Source organism: Lepidochelys kempii, chromosome 6 (assembly GCF_965140265.1).
Source record: "Lepidochelys kempii isolate rLepKem1 chromosome 6, rLepKem1.hap2, whole genome shotgun sequence".
Lineage (NCBI taxonomy): Eukaryota > Metazoa > Chordata > Testudines > Cheloniidae > Lepidochelys > Lepidochelys kempii.
The window spans coordinates 36,898,904-36,914,530 of record NC_133261.1 but is presented as its reverse complement, the minus strand read 5'-3'; the positions used below and the strand labels follow the sequence as shown (position 1 = coordinate 36,914,530).

The following is a 15,627-nucleotide window of genomic DNA, read 5'->3' as shown; positions in this document are numbered from 1 at the left end:
GGATCCCATGGTGGTATCCATGTGGGTAACCCTTTGCACCCACATGAACCTGCATTGATTTTTCATTTACTTGTAGAATTGGCCTTCTAGTACATAAAGACCTATTTAGTCATAACATCCCTCCACACACATTTTATGTGGGTACTGAATGACAGCTGAAACAGGATGATCTTTTTATTTGTTAGGACATGTGTTCTAAAGCATATCCAACCCAAGTGAAAGTCTACATATAAAGTGAGCTGTAGCTCATGAAAGCTTATGCTCAAATAAATTGGTTGGTCTCTAAGGTGCCACTAGTACTCCTTTTCTTTTCACTTAACTTCAAAAGGCAACATCAAAGGAAAGAATTATTATAATACGTGGCTATTCTTGTCTGACTTAACTAGCTACATTTTACCATATTTCATGATAATCATTATGATGATCCCTTTGGCTGCAGACATCTCTGATAGACTGGTTATATAAATTACAGGTTCTGATGTGTTAAATTTAGCCAAAAGTACCTTTAGTCCTCATCAGTCTTGCTTCTTTTTAAGGTAAAGTGAAGCCATCTAAGATTCTTCTTCAATCTGTTTTGGGGCGGGAGAGACATATAGTTAGAATTTTTTTGTTTTGAATTTAAAAAAATTAATGTTCATAATAATAGAGGGGGAAACAAAGGGAAAATATGAAAAATAAGGCACAGGGCTTAATTCTGGTCCCAATTGCACCCATGCAACCCCATTTTCTTCAATTGGGGTAGTCTTTATTATTTTTTGTATTGCAGTAGTGCCTAAAGATCCCAGCCTCATGGTGCTAGGCACTACACAAATAGCAAAGGGACGGTCCATGTGCTGAAGATTTTACATTCTAAGTATAAGGTAACAAATAGACTGGGTGACCATAGGATTCACTGAGATGATCCAGACAATAGCTGCTTGCTCCCATCTCCAGCAGTTTCTGGGGCCCCAAAAGGAGGTCACAAAGAGGAGTTAGGGCATTCTGACTGAAACTTCCTCAGATCTGGAATAGGAGTTGTCTTTATTATTTGTAGACCTAGGGTCTACACAAGTAAGGGCTTTAAAATCAGCATTAATTTAAAGCTATCAATCAGCCACTTTATAGCAGCCAGTGTAAAGTAATGGGCAAAGTAAATGTTCAGGGCATCTGATATGAAGTAAATATCGGTACTCAGAGGAAATAATTTTTCTCCTTAAAATAAAATTAACAAGATTAGTAACAAAAATTAGTATTCCATTTTGATAGCACCCAAGTTCCTGAACTACAGAAGGTCCTTTTGGAAGAATCAGATGAAATTTAAAAAGCAGTCAGAGCAAAATACAGCAGAAGCAGAAAGTCACACCACCACTTGCAATATAAGAAAGAATAAGTGATCCATGAAGACAGCCAAAATTAATTGCCACAAAGACCAAGGTGGAGAATTAAGTTTAAACAATACACCTATGGAAAATGAAGATACCTTTTTGCACACCAACCAGAAGCCAACTGAAACTGAAGACAAAGCTCCAGATCAAACGTGCATGTTTCAGACCTGACAAAAATTATTAGAAGTAGAAAGAAAATTTAAAACAATAAAAGAAAATATCACAAAGTCTTTGACAGAAGACAAAAGGGACAGTGTGATTTTGGCTGAGCAAAGAGAAACTGAAAGAAATGAACCTACAGGTGTTACAGCAAACAAATCTCAGTCAGAAGACAATAAAGAGCTATATCCCCCAGTGCCTATTTTGAACATTAATAAACTGAGAGGATCTGCTCTTGGGATTCTGAGAGCTCTTAGTAACAATGTACTGGAAACTGATGTGTTAATTTCACATGTTCTGCATATGATTTAGGCAGCTCAGCTATGGTTTTCTGATGCTGAAAGAACAATGGTGCTTCCAACATGCGCAAAGGAAGTAAAAAGCTACTTTAAAATTAAAAAAAAAAAAGGAAGGAGAGCAACTGTCAAGCAGGTAGTGTATGTAAACCAGATGTTTATAATTAAACTTAACTGAATACTTTTAAAAATGCTTTGATTTAAAATGTTAAAATCCTGCTCCAGTCATCATAATGGAAGATCTTCCACAAGTATCAATGCACTTTACTCCCTCACCTTTGTCTGTCCTATATTGAACCTCTCCTTTGCAAGGATTTAGAGTAGGACCATCATTTGTGATGCTGGTCAAAACTGAACTCTGGCCTTCAAGAGGTAAAGGGTTAGAACATCGTGTATTTCCACATCAACATTGTTATCTAGTGTACATCTTTAGGACCAACTGCTGCTCTTATTTTGTTCATGTAGGGCTCCTGCTGAAGGCAATGGGAGTTGAATATGTGTGTCTGTATTCAAAATACAGCACAGTGCATTTTTTTTAGATGCAAAATCATGCTACCATTGAAGTGAATGGTAAAACTCTCATTGACTTCACTGGGACCAGGATTTAGTCCTTTTGAGAGAATCAAAGGCCCAGTGACTTCAAGTCTTTTTTAGAGTTTATTAAAGTTATAGTCCTGTAGGAAACAGAATCGATATCATGTGACTTACTTTGACCAGTCATACAACTTGAACATCAAATTATGAATATCTCCTAGTAATATTGACATTAAACAGCTGAGCAACCAAAAAGCTAAACTGGCAGACAAAACACTTATCAAATAAATGTGTGTAAAGAAATCACTGGATATCTAGATCTGTGTACAAGTTAAAAACAGAAGATTTCTTCACTAGAAGTAGTTCTTGCAGCCCCAGTAAAAACATAACATGACCCTTATGATTATACAGGCTAAATTCCATATGAAACATTTAAAATGCAAACTTAGCTTTTGAAGATTCTAAAGTGGTTGCAGGGCTTCCCCTTGGAGGAAATCCAAGGAAGCCATAACAGTGTGGGAAAAGATTCTTATCTGTGATGCTGTACACTCATAATAATAATAAGAACATCCAAAAAACTATGTTTAAAGGACATAAAGGTTGCAAAGTCAAGCACTTAAAAGTTAAGCAACCTTACATCTAGCATTTCCTGTGCAACCTTAATTCAGCCCCCTTTGTATGCATGCATTATGATACAGTCTTTAATTACATGATTATGTATTACCTTTTCCCCCCCCATGAGACCCTGGCCTTATTTAGTGGATGGGTCATTTAGGCAATATTTCTTTTAGTCCCCCACATTCAATGTGTTCCTCTCCAGGCTTTATTTAGTGCAAACCATCCAAACAGTGCTGTATATACTGAGAATGGATTTCAAGAGAAGAAAACCAGAGCTGTCTTTTTAGACCTTAGTGTCATAGGCTGCAGTGTCTGACACACTGCTATACAAGATATCAAGAGTTCTTCCTAGATGGGTTGTCCTGGCAACTGAGAAGAAGAAGCAGCTGATGCTCTGAGGTAAATGTTTTCAGGTGGCTCTGTGCCACAAAACCAGCAACTGGAGATTTCAGGTTAATTGACTCCTGTAAGACTTGTTGGCACCAACTTTACTTAATGTATTCAACCATGATTTATCGAACACCATCTCCAGGTGGTTCATGTATGCCAAAGATATTTGCTTGGCCTCAAAGGACTGTGACTTCCAGAGGACTGAAGAGAACTTGAACCATGTTTCAGTCTCCATTTCTTGCAATAGTTACCTATGGCAGCCATATCAAAGTACATCAAAAATCATGTCACTGTGCTTCCACCTACACCAGGTTCAGAGCCAACGTGAGCTTAACATCTTCTTGAATGGTCAGTAATTGTCCCATGATCTAAAGACTGTATATGGGGGCCGCTTTAGATCATACACTCACATACAAATATCATGTCACTAAAGTTGCTCAAAAGATCAAGAACAGAAACTGTTTCTTGAACAAACTGGTAGGGTCACTCTGGGGAATTAATGCACAAATACTGCATGTTTTGAGGCTCCCTCTCTTATTTAGTTGGTGAATCTTGTGCTCCAGTTTAAATTCTCCCCACATTAAACTAGTGGACACACAGCTTAATCATACTAGGAAAATTATCACAGGCACTCTGAAGCCAGCAAAACTTGTATGGTTATCAGTCCTACCCAGTATTCCTCCACCTAACATCTAGTTTCAGCAGCCAATAAACTGATCACCAAGGTACAGTGCCATACCAAAAAGCTAAATGCCACACTTGCCACTGTTTAGGGATATACAGGATGCATCTTGCTAGGAACTGTGTAGTAGAAATCCTATCTGGACAGTGCTGCACACCTTCCATGTGACTGATAACTTCAGCCATTCACTGTGGTGAACAGAATGGAAAAGAGCAGAAGCTACTGCTGCTAGCAGGAGCTCTCACATCAACAGGCTGGATGGATGGCTACGTGACTTCGGTCTCCTGCACTTCCTTTGGAGCCAGCTTAACAGGTTCACTGTGTGAAGACTGACCAGGCCTGGGGCATCCAGGACAGCCCACTGTGCATCTGTGATGCTTTTCTAGGATACCGCACATGTGCGGGATGGTTCCTGGTTTTGTGCTCGGCTTCTTGGAGGTCATCTTATGCTCAGTGCTAGTGACTGAGAGGCCAGTGACTGGCTCTAGACTATTTAGCTGTGGTTCTTCCTCTTTCCCCTCCCCCTCCGTAAACCGAGTCTTGCTTGTCTTGCCCACTTGCAGTCTGTATAAATTATACACTATACAACCCTGATTTATTTCCAGAGTCCCATCCACTCTGTGGACTAAACAAGGCAGGAGTCCTATAGAAAAAGTAGTGTGTGTATGCTTTTCAACTCTGGCAAAACAACATACTGTTCCGTAACTGGATTCTGTGAAATGGCCGAAGCCTTTTAGCTGAATCTTTCCAAAAACGTTTAGGAGCCAGATGCCTGGCATGGAATATTTCAGCCCAAACTGCTAAACTTCGCAAAGTTTTTTATAAGCAATTGAAATAGGGTCTTATCATAGAAACTGTTGGGCAATTATAGGTAGCATTACCTGCTCTGTCTGTAGTTCTTGGAACTCACTTAACACTTTTTTGAATTCAAAACATTATTTGCTAATGAATCCACAAAGTGGCCCTATCTGGTAATATTAATTTAAGTGGTGGTATCTCTATATTACACCTGGGGAAAACTGACCAGAGAATTTAATAACTTACCCAAGGCTACAGGGAGGGTGTTTTGATAGGATTTTCCCACAGCATGGGTAATAGCCAGGTACATTGCTTGTTTTATAAATTTGTTTCATACGAAGATGTTAGTAGGATGGTACACCTCGCCCTAATATTTAATAATCCAGGTATGGCTTAAAAAATTAAAAGAATTGTAATTGCTTTGTTTTAAAGATTGATTTTAATTTTGGATTTTTCACTTTACCATGCTTTGACTGTTTAAGCAACAAGACATGGGCCATGTGACAGAGGGAGATTTTCAGAGACACGAAGAAGAATTAGGCACCCAACTGTCATTGACTTTCAGTGGGAGTTGGGAGCCTCACTCCCCTTTGGGTCTTTGAAAATCTCCACTACCATCTTTTATAGAATGTTGATCCCATGCTGTTCACTAATCCCTTACTCAACCCCTTCTGTGGGCTTGGGTTTAGGATTTGGATTTACTAAGCAATTATATTTTAAAGATGCCTAAGAAATGAATGGCTGTTAAATTATTAAAAAGAAAAGGAGTACTTGTGGCACCTTAGAGACTAACCAATTTATTTGAGCATGAGCTTTCGTGAGCTACAGCTCACTTCATCGGATGCATACTGTGGAAACTGCACGTGGAAACTGCAGCAGACTTTATATACACATATATAAGTCTGCTGCAGTTTCCACGGTATGCATCCGATGAAGTGAGCTGTAGCTCACGAAAGCTCATGCTCAAATAAATTGGTTAGTCTCTAAGGTGCCACAAGTACTCCTTTTCTTTTTGCGAATACAGACTAACACGGCTGTTACTCTGAAACCTGTTAAATTATTGATTTAGTTTGTTTTTGCTGCTTTATGACAAAGAAAAGTAGTATATCTTTTCATCATGCAGCACCTGTTTAGTGCTTTTGGGGTGTTTTTGTGTTTTAAATTGCAGCAGCTATCTAAAGATTTTAGAAGAAAAAAATCTCAGCTGTGGAATCTGGTCCCAAAAATAAGTTCTTAGAGGGCTAGTTAGATCATTTTAGATTAATTTACAGTGTCTTCCTTTTTCTTTTTTTTTTAATTTTCTTCTGGAAAAGTTGAAATGATGACTCCCAGAACTGCCTGCCTAGAAGACTTTTATTAATTTCACTTTCTGTCCTAGAAAGTGAAATTGACACAAGCCCTGGCTCTTAGCTTCTCTTTCTTTCTTCTTCCCCCTCCTCCACTCCCCATTTCTGAGGCCAGAGAGACAGGGCACTCAGCCTCCCATATCCCCCTTACCTCTAGCAGTGGGAGAGACAGAGAGCCTAGTCCTAGTTGATGTTAGGTGTACTGAATGTCACTTCCACCAGAATCCCCCAGTAGCAGCCAGGAGTACTGCAGCCTTTAGTACAGCATCCCCACTGTAGCTAATAGAGTGTCTAATGTGGCTGAATTTATGGGTTAGGCTAAACCCCAGCAGCCCTAGTGACCAGCTGCTCCTGGTAGTTTGTTGTTTAATTTCATTTGTCCCCCTTTGCCTTAAGTTTGAATAATGCTGCCAAGTCTTGGAGTTTTCTAGATATATCTTGCATTTCATTGCTGTGAATATTGTTGGGAAATGTGTGAGCTGGTATAGATCCATTTCAATACCTGTGAAAGTTGTTTAGTTTACCCAGCTGTTAAGATACTAAAGTGGTAAACAGAAAGACCAGCAAGAAATAACTTGCTAGTCTTGCCATAAAGTTTTGAACAATTTCAACATCCTAGTACTTAATGTATACCGGTCTCATTTGTTTATGCTCCGTGAATATTCTCCTGTGTAAATAAACTTCTCCAGTGTAAAATAAACTACTAGCCTAGATTTAATGCCAAAGGAAAATTGGTCCCCAGCACATAGGCTAATCAGCTGAGCTACAGGGATTCCAGAGATCAGGATAAGGTTTTCTCTCTATAGGTTGTCACATGCTATAGGCAGCTGAGGTGTTCTAAGGGTATGTCTACACTACGGAATTAGGTCGAATTTATAGAAGTCGGTTTTTTAGAAATCGGTTTTATATATTCGAGTATGTGTGTCCCCACAGAAAATGCTTTAAGTGCATTAACTCGGCAGAGTGCTTCCACAGTACCGAGGCAAGCGTCGACTTCCGGAGTGTTGCACTGTGGGTAGCTATCCCACAGTTCCCACAGTCTCCGCTGCCCATTGGAATTCTGGGTTGAGATCCCAATGCCTGATGGGGCTAAAACATTGTCGCGGGTGGTTCTGGGTACATATCGTCAGGCCCCCGTTCCCTCCCTCCCTCCGTGAAAGCAAGGGCAGACAATCATTTTGCGCCTTTTTTCCTGAGTTACCTGTGCAGATGCCATACCACGGCAAGCATGGAGCCCACTCAGGTAACTGTCACCCTATGTCTCCTGGGTGCTGGCAGACGTGGTACTGCATTGCTACACAGCAGCATCAACCCCTTGCCTTGTGGCAGCAGACGGTACAGTACGACTGGTAGCCGTCACCATCATGTCCGAGGTGCTCCTGGCCATGTTGGCCAGGAGCACCTGGGCAGACTTGGGCGCAGGGACTAAATTTGGAGTGACTTGACCAGGTCATTCTCTTTAGTCCTGCAGTCAGTCCTATTGGACCGTCTTATGGTGAGCAGGCAGGTGATATGGATTGCTAGCAGTCCTATTGCATCATCTTCTGCCGGGCAGCCATGAGATATGGATGGCATGCAGTCCTTTTGCACTGTCTGCTGCCAGCCAAAGATGTAAAAGATAGATGGAGTGGATCAAAACAAGAAATAGACCAGATTTGTTTTGTACTCATTTGCTTCTCCCCCTCCCCCGTTTAGGGGACTCATTCCTCTAGGTCACACTGCAGTCACTCACAGAGAAGGTACAGCGAAGTAAATCTAGCCATGTATCAATCAGAGGCCAGACTAACCTCCTTGTTCCAATAAGAACAATAACTTAGGTGCACCATTTCTTATTGGAACCCTCCGTGAAGTCCTGCCTGAAATACTCCTTGATGTAAAGCCACCCCCTTTGTTGATTTTTAGCTCCCTGAAGCCAACCCTGTAAGCCATGTCGTCAGTCGCCCCTCCCTCTGTCAGAGCAACGGCAGACAATCGTTCCGCGCCTTTTTTCTGCGCGGACCCCATACCAAGGCAAGCATGGAGGCCGCTCAGCTCACTTTGGCAATTAGGAGCACATTAAACATCAAACGCATTATCCAGCAGTATATGCAGCACCAGAACCTGGCAAAGCGATACCGGGCGAGGAGGCGACGTCAGCGCGGTCACGTGAGTGATCAGGACATGGACACAGATTTCTCTGACAGCACGGGCCCTGCCAATGCATGCATCATGGTGCTAATGGGGCAGGTTCATGCTGTGGAACGCCGATTCTGGGCTTGGGAAACAAGCACAGACTGGTGGGACAGCATAGTGTTGCAGGTCTCGGACGATTCCCAGTGGCTGCAAAACTTTCGCATGCGTAAGGGCACTTTCATGGAACTTTGTGACTTGCTTTCTCCTACCCTGAAGTGCATGAATACCAAGATGAGAGCAGCCCTCACAGTTGAGAAGCGAGTGGCGATACCCCTGTGGAAGCTTGCAATGCCAGACAGCTACCGGTCAGTTGGGAATCAATTTGGAGTGGGCAAATCTACTGTGGGGGCTGCTGTGATGCAAGTAGCCAATGCAATCAAAGATCTGCTGATATCAAGGGTAGTGACCCTGGGAAATGTGCAGGTCATAGTGGATGGCTTTGCTGCAATGGGATTCCCTAACTGTGGTGGGGCCATAGACGGAACCCATATCCCTATCTTGGCACCAAGCCACCGAGTACATAAACCGCAAGGGGTACTTTTCAATAGTGCTGCAAGCTCTGGTGGATCACAAGGGACGTTTCACCAACATCAACGTGGGATGGCCGGAAAAGGTACATGACGCTCGCATCTTCAGGAACTCTGGTCTGTTTCAAAAGCTGCAGGAAGGGACTTTATTCCCAGACCAGAAAATAACTGTTGGGGATGTTGAAATGCCTATATGTATCCTTGGGGACCCAGCCTACCCCTTAATGCCATGGCTCATGAAGCCGTACACAGGCAGCCTGGACAGTAGTCAGGAGCTGTTTAACTACAGGCTGAGCAAGTGCAGAATGGTGGTAGAATGTGCATTTGGACGTTTAAAGGCGCACTGGTGCAGTTTACTGACTCGCTTAGACCTCAGCGAAACCAATATTCCCATTATTATTGCTGTTTGCTCCACAATATCTGTGAGAGTAAGGGGGAGACGTTTATGGCAGGGTGGGAGGTTGAGGCAAATCACCTGGCTGCTGGTTACGCGCAGCCAGACACCAGGGCGGTTAGAAGAGCACAGGAGGGCGCGGTACGCATCAGAGAAGCTTTGAAAACCAGTTTCATGACTGGCCAGGCTACGGTGTGAAAGTTCTGTTTGTTTCTCCTTGATGAAACCCCCCGCCCCTTGGTTCACTCTACTTCCCTGCAAGCTAACCACCCGCCCCTCCTCCCTTTAATCATTGCTTGCAGAGGCAATAAAGTCATTGTTGCTTCACATTCATGCATTCTTTATTCATTCATCACACAAATAGGGGGACGACTACCAAGGTAACCCAGGAGGGGTGGTGGAGGAGGGAAGGAAAATGCCACACAGCACTTTGAAAGTTTACAACTTTAAAATTTATTGAATGCCAGCCTTCTGTTTTTGGGGCAATCCTCTGTGGCGGAGTGGATGGTTGGCTGGTGGGCCCCCCCCCCACCGCGTTCTTGGGCATCTGGGTGTGGAGGCTATGGAACTTGGGGAGGAGGGCAGTTGGTTACACAGGGGCTGTAGTGGCAGTCTGTGCTCCAGCTGCCTTTGCTGCAGCTCAACCATACACTGGAGCGTACTGGTTTGATCCTCCAGCAGCCTCAGCATTGAATCCTGCCTCCTCTCATCACGCTGCCACCACATTTGAGCTTCAGCCCTCTCTTCAGCCCACCACCTCTCCTCCCGGTCATTTTGTGCTTTCCTGCACTCTGACATTATTTGCCTCCACGCATTCGTCTGTGCTCTGTCAGTGTGGGAGGACAGCATGAACTCAGAGAACATTTCATCATGAGTGCATTTATTTTCTTTCTAATCTTCACTACCCAAGGAAGGAGAAGATCCTGTGATCATTGAAACACATGCAGCTGGTGGAGGGGAAAAAAAGGGACAGCGGTATTTAAAAAGACACATTTTATAAAACAGTGGCTACACTCTTTCAGGGTAAACCTTGCTGTTAACATTACATACATAGCACATGTGCTTTCGTTACAAGGTCGCATTTTGCCTCCCCCCACCGCGTGGCTACCCCCTCAACCCTCCCCCCTCCCTGTGGCTAACAGTGGGGAACATTTCTGTTCAGCCGCAGGCAAACAGCTCAGCAGGAACGGGCTCCTCTGAATGTCCCCTGAAGAAAAGCACCCTATTCAGCCAGGAGACCATGAATGATATCTCACTCTCCTGAGGATAACACAGAGAGATAAAGAACGGATGTTGTTTAAATGCCAGCAAACATACACTGCAATGCTTTGTTCTACAATGATTCCCGAGTACGTGTTACTGGCCTGGAGTGGTAAAGTGTCCTACCATGAAGGATGCAATAAGGCTGCCCTCCCCAGAAACCTTTTGCAAAGGTTTTGGGAGTACATCCAGGAGAGCCGCGAATGCCAGGGCAAATTAATCCTTTCATGTGCTTGCTTTTAAACCATGTATAGTATTTTAAAAGGTACACTCACCGGAGGTCCCTTCTCCGCCTGCTGGGTCCAGGAGGCAGCCTTGGGTGGGTTCGGAAGGTACTGGCTCCAGGTCCAAGGTGAGAAACAGTTTCTGGCTGTCGGGAAAACCGGTTTCTCCGCTTGCTTGCTGTGAGCTATCTACAACCTTATCATCATCATCATCATCATCTTCTTCGTCCCCAAAACCTGCTTCCGTGTTGCCTCCATCTCCATTGAAGGAGTCAAACAACACGGCTCGGGTAGTGGTGCCTGAACCTCCTAAAATGGCATGCAGCTCATCATAGAAGCGGCATGTTTGGGGCTCTGACCCGGAGCGGCCGTTCGCCCCTCTGGTTTTCTGGTAGGCTTGCCTCAGCTCCTCTAAGTTTCACGCGGCACTGCTTCGGATCCCTGTTATGGCCTCTGTCCTTCATGCCCTGGGAGATTTTGACAAAGGTTTTGGCATTTCGAAAACTGGAACGGAGTTCTGATAGCATGGATTCCTCTCCCCATACAGCGATCAGATCCCGTACCTCCCGTTCAGTCCATGCTGGAGCTCTTTTGTGATTCTGGGACTCCATCATGGTCATCTCTGCTGATGAGCTCTGCATGGTCACCTGCAGCTTGCCACGCTGGCCAAACAGGAAATGAGATTCAAAAGTTCGCAGTTCTTTTCCTGTCTACCTGGCCAGTGCATCTGAGTTGAGAGTGCTGTCCAGAGCAGTCACAATGGAGCACTCTGGGATAGCTCCCAGAGGCCAATACCATCGAATTGTGTCCACAGTACCCCAAATTCAACCCGGCAAGGCCGATTTAAGCACTAATCCACTTGTCAGGGGTGGAATACGTAAATCGATTTTAAGAGCCCTTTAAGTCGAAATAAAGGGCTTCGTGTGGACGGGTGCAGGTTTACATCGATTTAACGCTGCTAAATTTGACCTAAAGTCCTAGTGTAGACCAACGCTAAGGCTGCTACTCAGCACTCCAATGGCTGCCACAGCTAATATGTGTGTGCCCACACTCTCATACACCCTTTCACATGGGCAATGGTCAGTGGATCTTTGAGGTAGCAGAGCCACGAGTCCTAGCCTCTCCTCATATCTCACTCTGAACTGCATTAATTCTGATGTGGTCAGTGTCTTTTGTGATGTGGAAAGGTGGCAAGAGAAATATGTAACTTTATCTGCTCCAAAGAAATATGTAACTTTATCCTCCATTCCAAAGGAAATTTTTGAGAATTACATTCATTCTGTTTGAATTTACAAAACTATCCTCTATTCACCATCAAACTTTGCCAGTCTCCAGACCCATTTTCTGCTGCCGTAGAGAGCTGTTCAGCCTTTTCCTCGATATTGAGCTACTTACTGCTCAGTTCAGTGAGGTCAAAGGCTGTCATCTGCTTCTGAGAAATGAATTTTAAAGAAGAATTTGGGATGCAGAAGGCTGGATTAAATCCCTCTTGCACCCACTAGATTGGGCTCATGTACCCAACTAGCAAAACACAAGATTGCTTTTCTTGTTTTAAATATTTTTCTTCTATTAATTCATGGCACCTTCTTATTTGGTTAGGGGTAAATTGACCAGGATTAACATTTTTCATTTATCATCTTTAGCTCCTGGGTTACTGTCCATCTTCACCCCCCAATTTGCATGTTTCAGAGGGCTAAGCGCATTCAGTTGAATGTCCTTGACATCAACACATGCAGTCCTCTACTATACCTCATATGATAACTGGAGGAAGGTAGAGCCAAATACTGAATTGACATTTCATAGCTTGTTCTAAGAAAATGTATACCTCCTAGATCAGGATTAGACTACACGGGTGCTGAGGTACAGAAGCCAAATTTTTTGACTAATGACATTAGGAATTTAGTAAAATATTTTTGAGAAAGTGGACATGATAAAGGACTCTAATGCATCAAGGGATTTACTTCCACAGTGAATTAAAGCCTTTTAGCCTTTATTCATGAAAATACACAATATAACAGGATTATTGGTAAAATATTAATGAAATCCACCCTCCTGTGTTGAGTGGTTCAAAGCTAAACAATGTCGCATATCCCAAACAGTAGGGGCAGCTCTAAAGTTCTCATTAAGAAGCTATCATGAAAGGGATAGTTGTAAAAAAATAAAAATAAAGAGCTTCAAATGAGGGATGATTTAGTTAGCATAGAGCCAGACAACTTTATTACTTAATTGTATGCAGCAGTTCCTTGAACATCATTTCTCTGATTAAATTTGGCCCATTGGGTAGGAAGACAAAAAAGAAACTGTTGCTAGGTCTAATCATTTTAATTGCCTGGATTTCTTCTGATGAAATGTGGTTGCCAGATTATTATTGCGTGAGCTATATAAAGGCAATGCAGATGCTGTACTCTTGGCTGTGCAATGTATATGAATAACGCTCTTTCCTTGTTCCAGCATTTTTCATGTACTTCTGGATCAAATATACCGTTTGATAATAATAGTTTCTACTATATTTGAAATATAGCATTATTTTTTTCTTTATGTGAACAGAAAAAAATTACTCTGCACATGAAGAATTCATCTTAGATGACAGGAAAGAAGGAAAACCAAGCAAGGTAAGAGGTTGAAAGCATGAAAACTTATTTTCCCTAACTTGCTGGATTTGTGCTTAGCTAATGTTAAATCTAAATCAACACATTCAAATAATAGAATGAACATACTCTTCTATTAAATCCCCAAATTTTATAGAATATTTGGGGACCCTCTGAGGAACCCATATGAGCAGGGAAATTTAGGCTCCATACTGAAATTTCATTCTCAAACCACATTGTCTTGCAGAAATTATACAGTCTTCAAGCCTTAAGATTTCACATGTCCTGTGAAGGATTTCTTACTCTGCCTGGTAAATTCTATTGAATAAAATTGAATTCCTGCAAAAACAGATTCCTTCCTGCAAGACAGGTGGGATTTTAAGGTTACAGTACTGTAAAATTCATGACAGATAAGATAACACATTTTTTAGGCCTTGGAAGGAAACCAAATAGAATATGGAAATTACAAATTACAAGTCAATAGAGCCCTGCAAATCTGTAAAAAGAAAAGGAGTACTTGTGGCACCTTGGAGTCCAACAAATTTATTTGAGCATAAGCTTTCGTGAGCTACAGCTCACTTCATCGGATACGTTCAGTGGAAAAATCTGTGGATATCTGCTTTATATCTGCAGATATCTGCACTCGGACCATTTTTGCAGATCAAATGCAGATACAAATTTTGTATCAGCGCAGAACTCTACAGGTCAGCATGTCAAATTAAATTCTGATTTTCCCTTGCTTTTGTTAGATGCAATGGACTCTATTCATGCATTGGAACATAAGTTTTTGTTGTTTAATCTCATTTAGTTTGATGGAGGAGAAGAGAGAATAAAATGTGTCCTCAACGTGCTCTGACTTAACTTGCACTTTGGCAAGTTTGGTTTAGGACAGGGATCGGCAACCTTTGGCACGCGGCCTGTCAGGGAAAGCCGCTGGCGGGCCAGGACGATTTGTTTACCCGCAGCGTCCGCAGGTCCCACTGGCCACAATTTGCCGCTCCAGGCAATGCAGGCTGTGGGAAGTGGTGCGGGCCGGGGCACTTCTTCCCGCAGCCCCCATTGGCCTGGAATGGCGACCCACGACCAGTGGGAGCTGCAATCAGCTGAACCTGCGGACGCCAGAGCTAAACAAACCGTCCCAGCCCGCCAGCGGATTTCCCTGACAGGCTGTGTGCCAAAGGTTGCCGATCCCTGTTTTAGGGGGTTCCTCGTTTGTTTCTGACTCAGTAGTTTGGTTTCCCATAAACCCTCCCCTGTCGTCCCCCCCGCATCTTAAAATTTACTTAATTCTGGAAATATTTTTTATTTTTTTTAAAGGTCATGAATCGTCCATCAATTTATTTCAGTGTTTCAACATACCAAAATGAACAAACTTAATCAGGTAATCAATTTTAAATTCCTTACTCAGGCAAACCTTCTATGACTACAGCTTCTTTAAAGTTATACATTTAAAAGAAGAAATGTCTTGGGTTTTTTAAAAAAACTTTGATGGGCCTTTACTTTGGGACAACTTCTACTTAATTCTTTTGTAATAGCATATCTCTTTTCTCTCAAGAGTAACTTTCTGTTAATGAACAGAAGAGTGGTCCCCAGACTTCCTTGAATTGGCTAAGAATAACATCTGTCACTACCAGGAGGTTCTGTGTAAAATTAGAATTTCTCAGGACAGATTCAGAACAAGACTGGTTTATAATGTGTCCTTTAAGTATTTGATTACATTCCAGCGCTCATTTTATAGTTAGTTGAACCCTGCATAGGCTTGTGTGTTGTAAACTTTAGTGAAGTGCACAGAACATAAACATAACTCTTCACAGTGTATCTGGGAAAAGGGGTTCGTTTTTCTGTTAGTGAATACTTCACAGTTTAATATTAGAGGGTTTGGGATTTTGGTGTGTATCACTGTCAAGGGTAGTTACTTATAGCAGATTCCCTAAACATATTTATAAAGACTGGGGAAAACCAAGAAAGTCAAGTGGAAAGTGAGTAAGGACCTCAGGATTTGGTACACTGATTGCACAGACAGGATTTAATATGTTAGAAAGCCAGCTGATAAGTTTAGTCCCTGGTAAAGACCCCAAACCTTGCTAGATCTTCCAAGTAATATGCTAAAATGCATATGTCCCTCCAGTTTAGTTAATCCATCCCAGAGAGATAGTAGGGGCACAGTGAAGAGCAAAAGGAAGCCTTATAAATTAATACTAACAATCAGGAAAGGCACTTGGTGATATTTAGATTATAGAAATGCTAAAAAAGAGTGCCCCATACTCTAGGTACC

At 42.5% G+C, this 15,627-nt stretch overlaps 1 protein-coding gene across 11 annotated transcripts in view; it reads left to right on the top strand.

Moving 5' to 3' along the window:
- IRAG1 (inositol 1,4,5-triphosphate receptor associated 1) overlaps positions 1–15,627 on the top strand; it is a 189,707-nt gene that overhangs the window by 10,271 nt on the left and 163,809 nt on the right. For 9 of the 11 annotated variants that reach the window (XM_073347581.1, XM_073347580.1, XM_073347582.1 and 6 more), the window contains exons 1-2: positions 13,304–13,376; positions 14,670–14,733. In XM_073347581.1, the coding sequence (XP_073203682.1) occupies positions 14,716–14,733 (18 nt within the window). In that variant the 5' untranslated portion in view covers positions 13,304–13,376; positions 14,670–14,715. Of the gene's footprint in view, positions 1–13,303; positions 13,377–14,669; positions 14,734–15,627 lie in introns of those variants that run through there. The other 2 variants (XM_073347576.1, XM_073347577.1) reach the window with 1 other exon arrangement.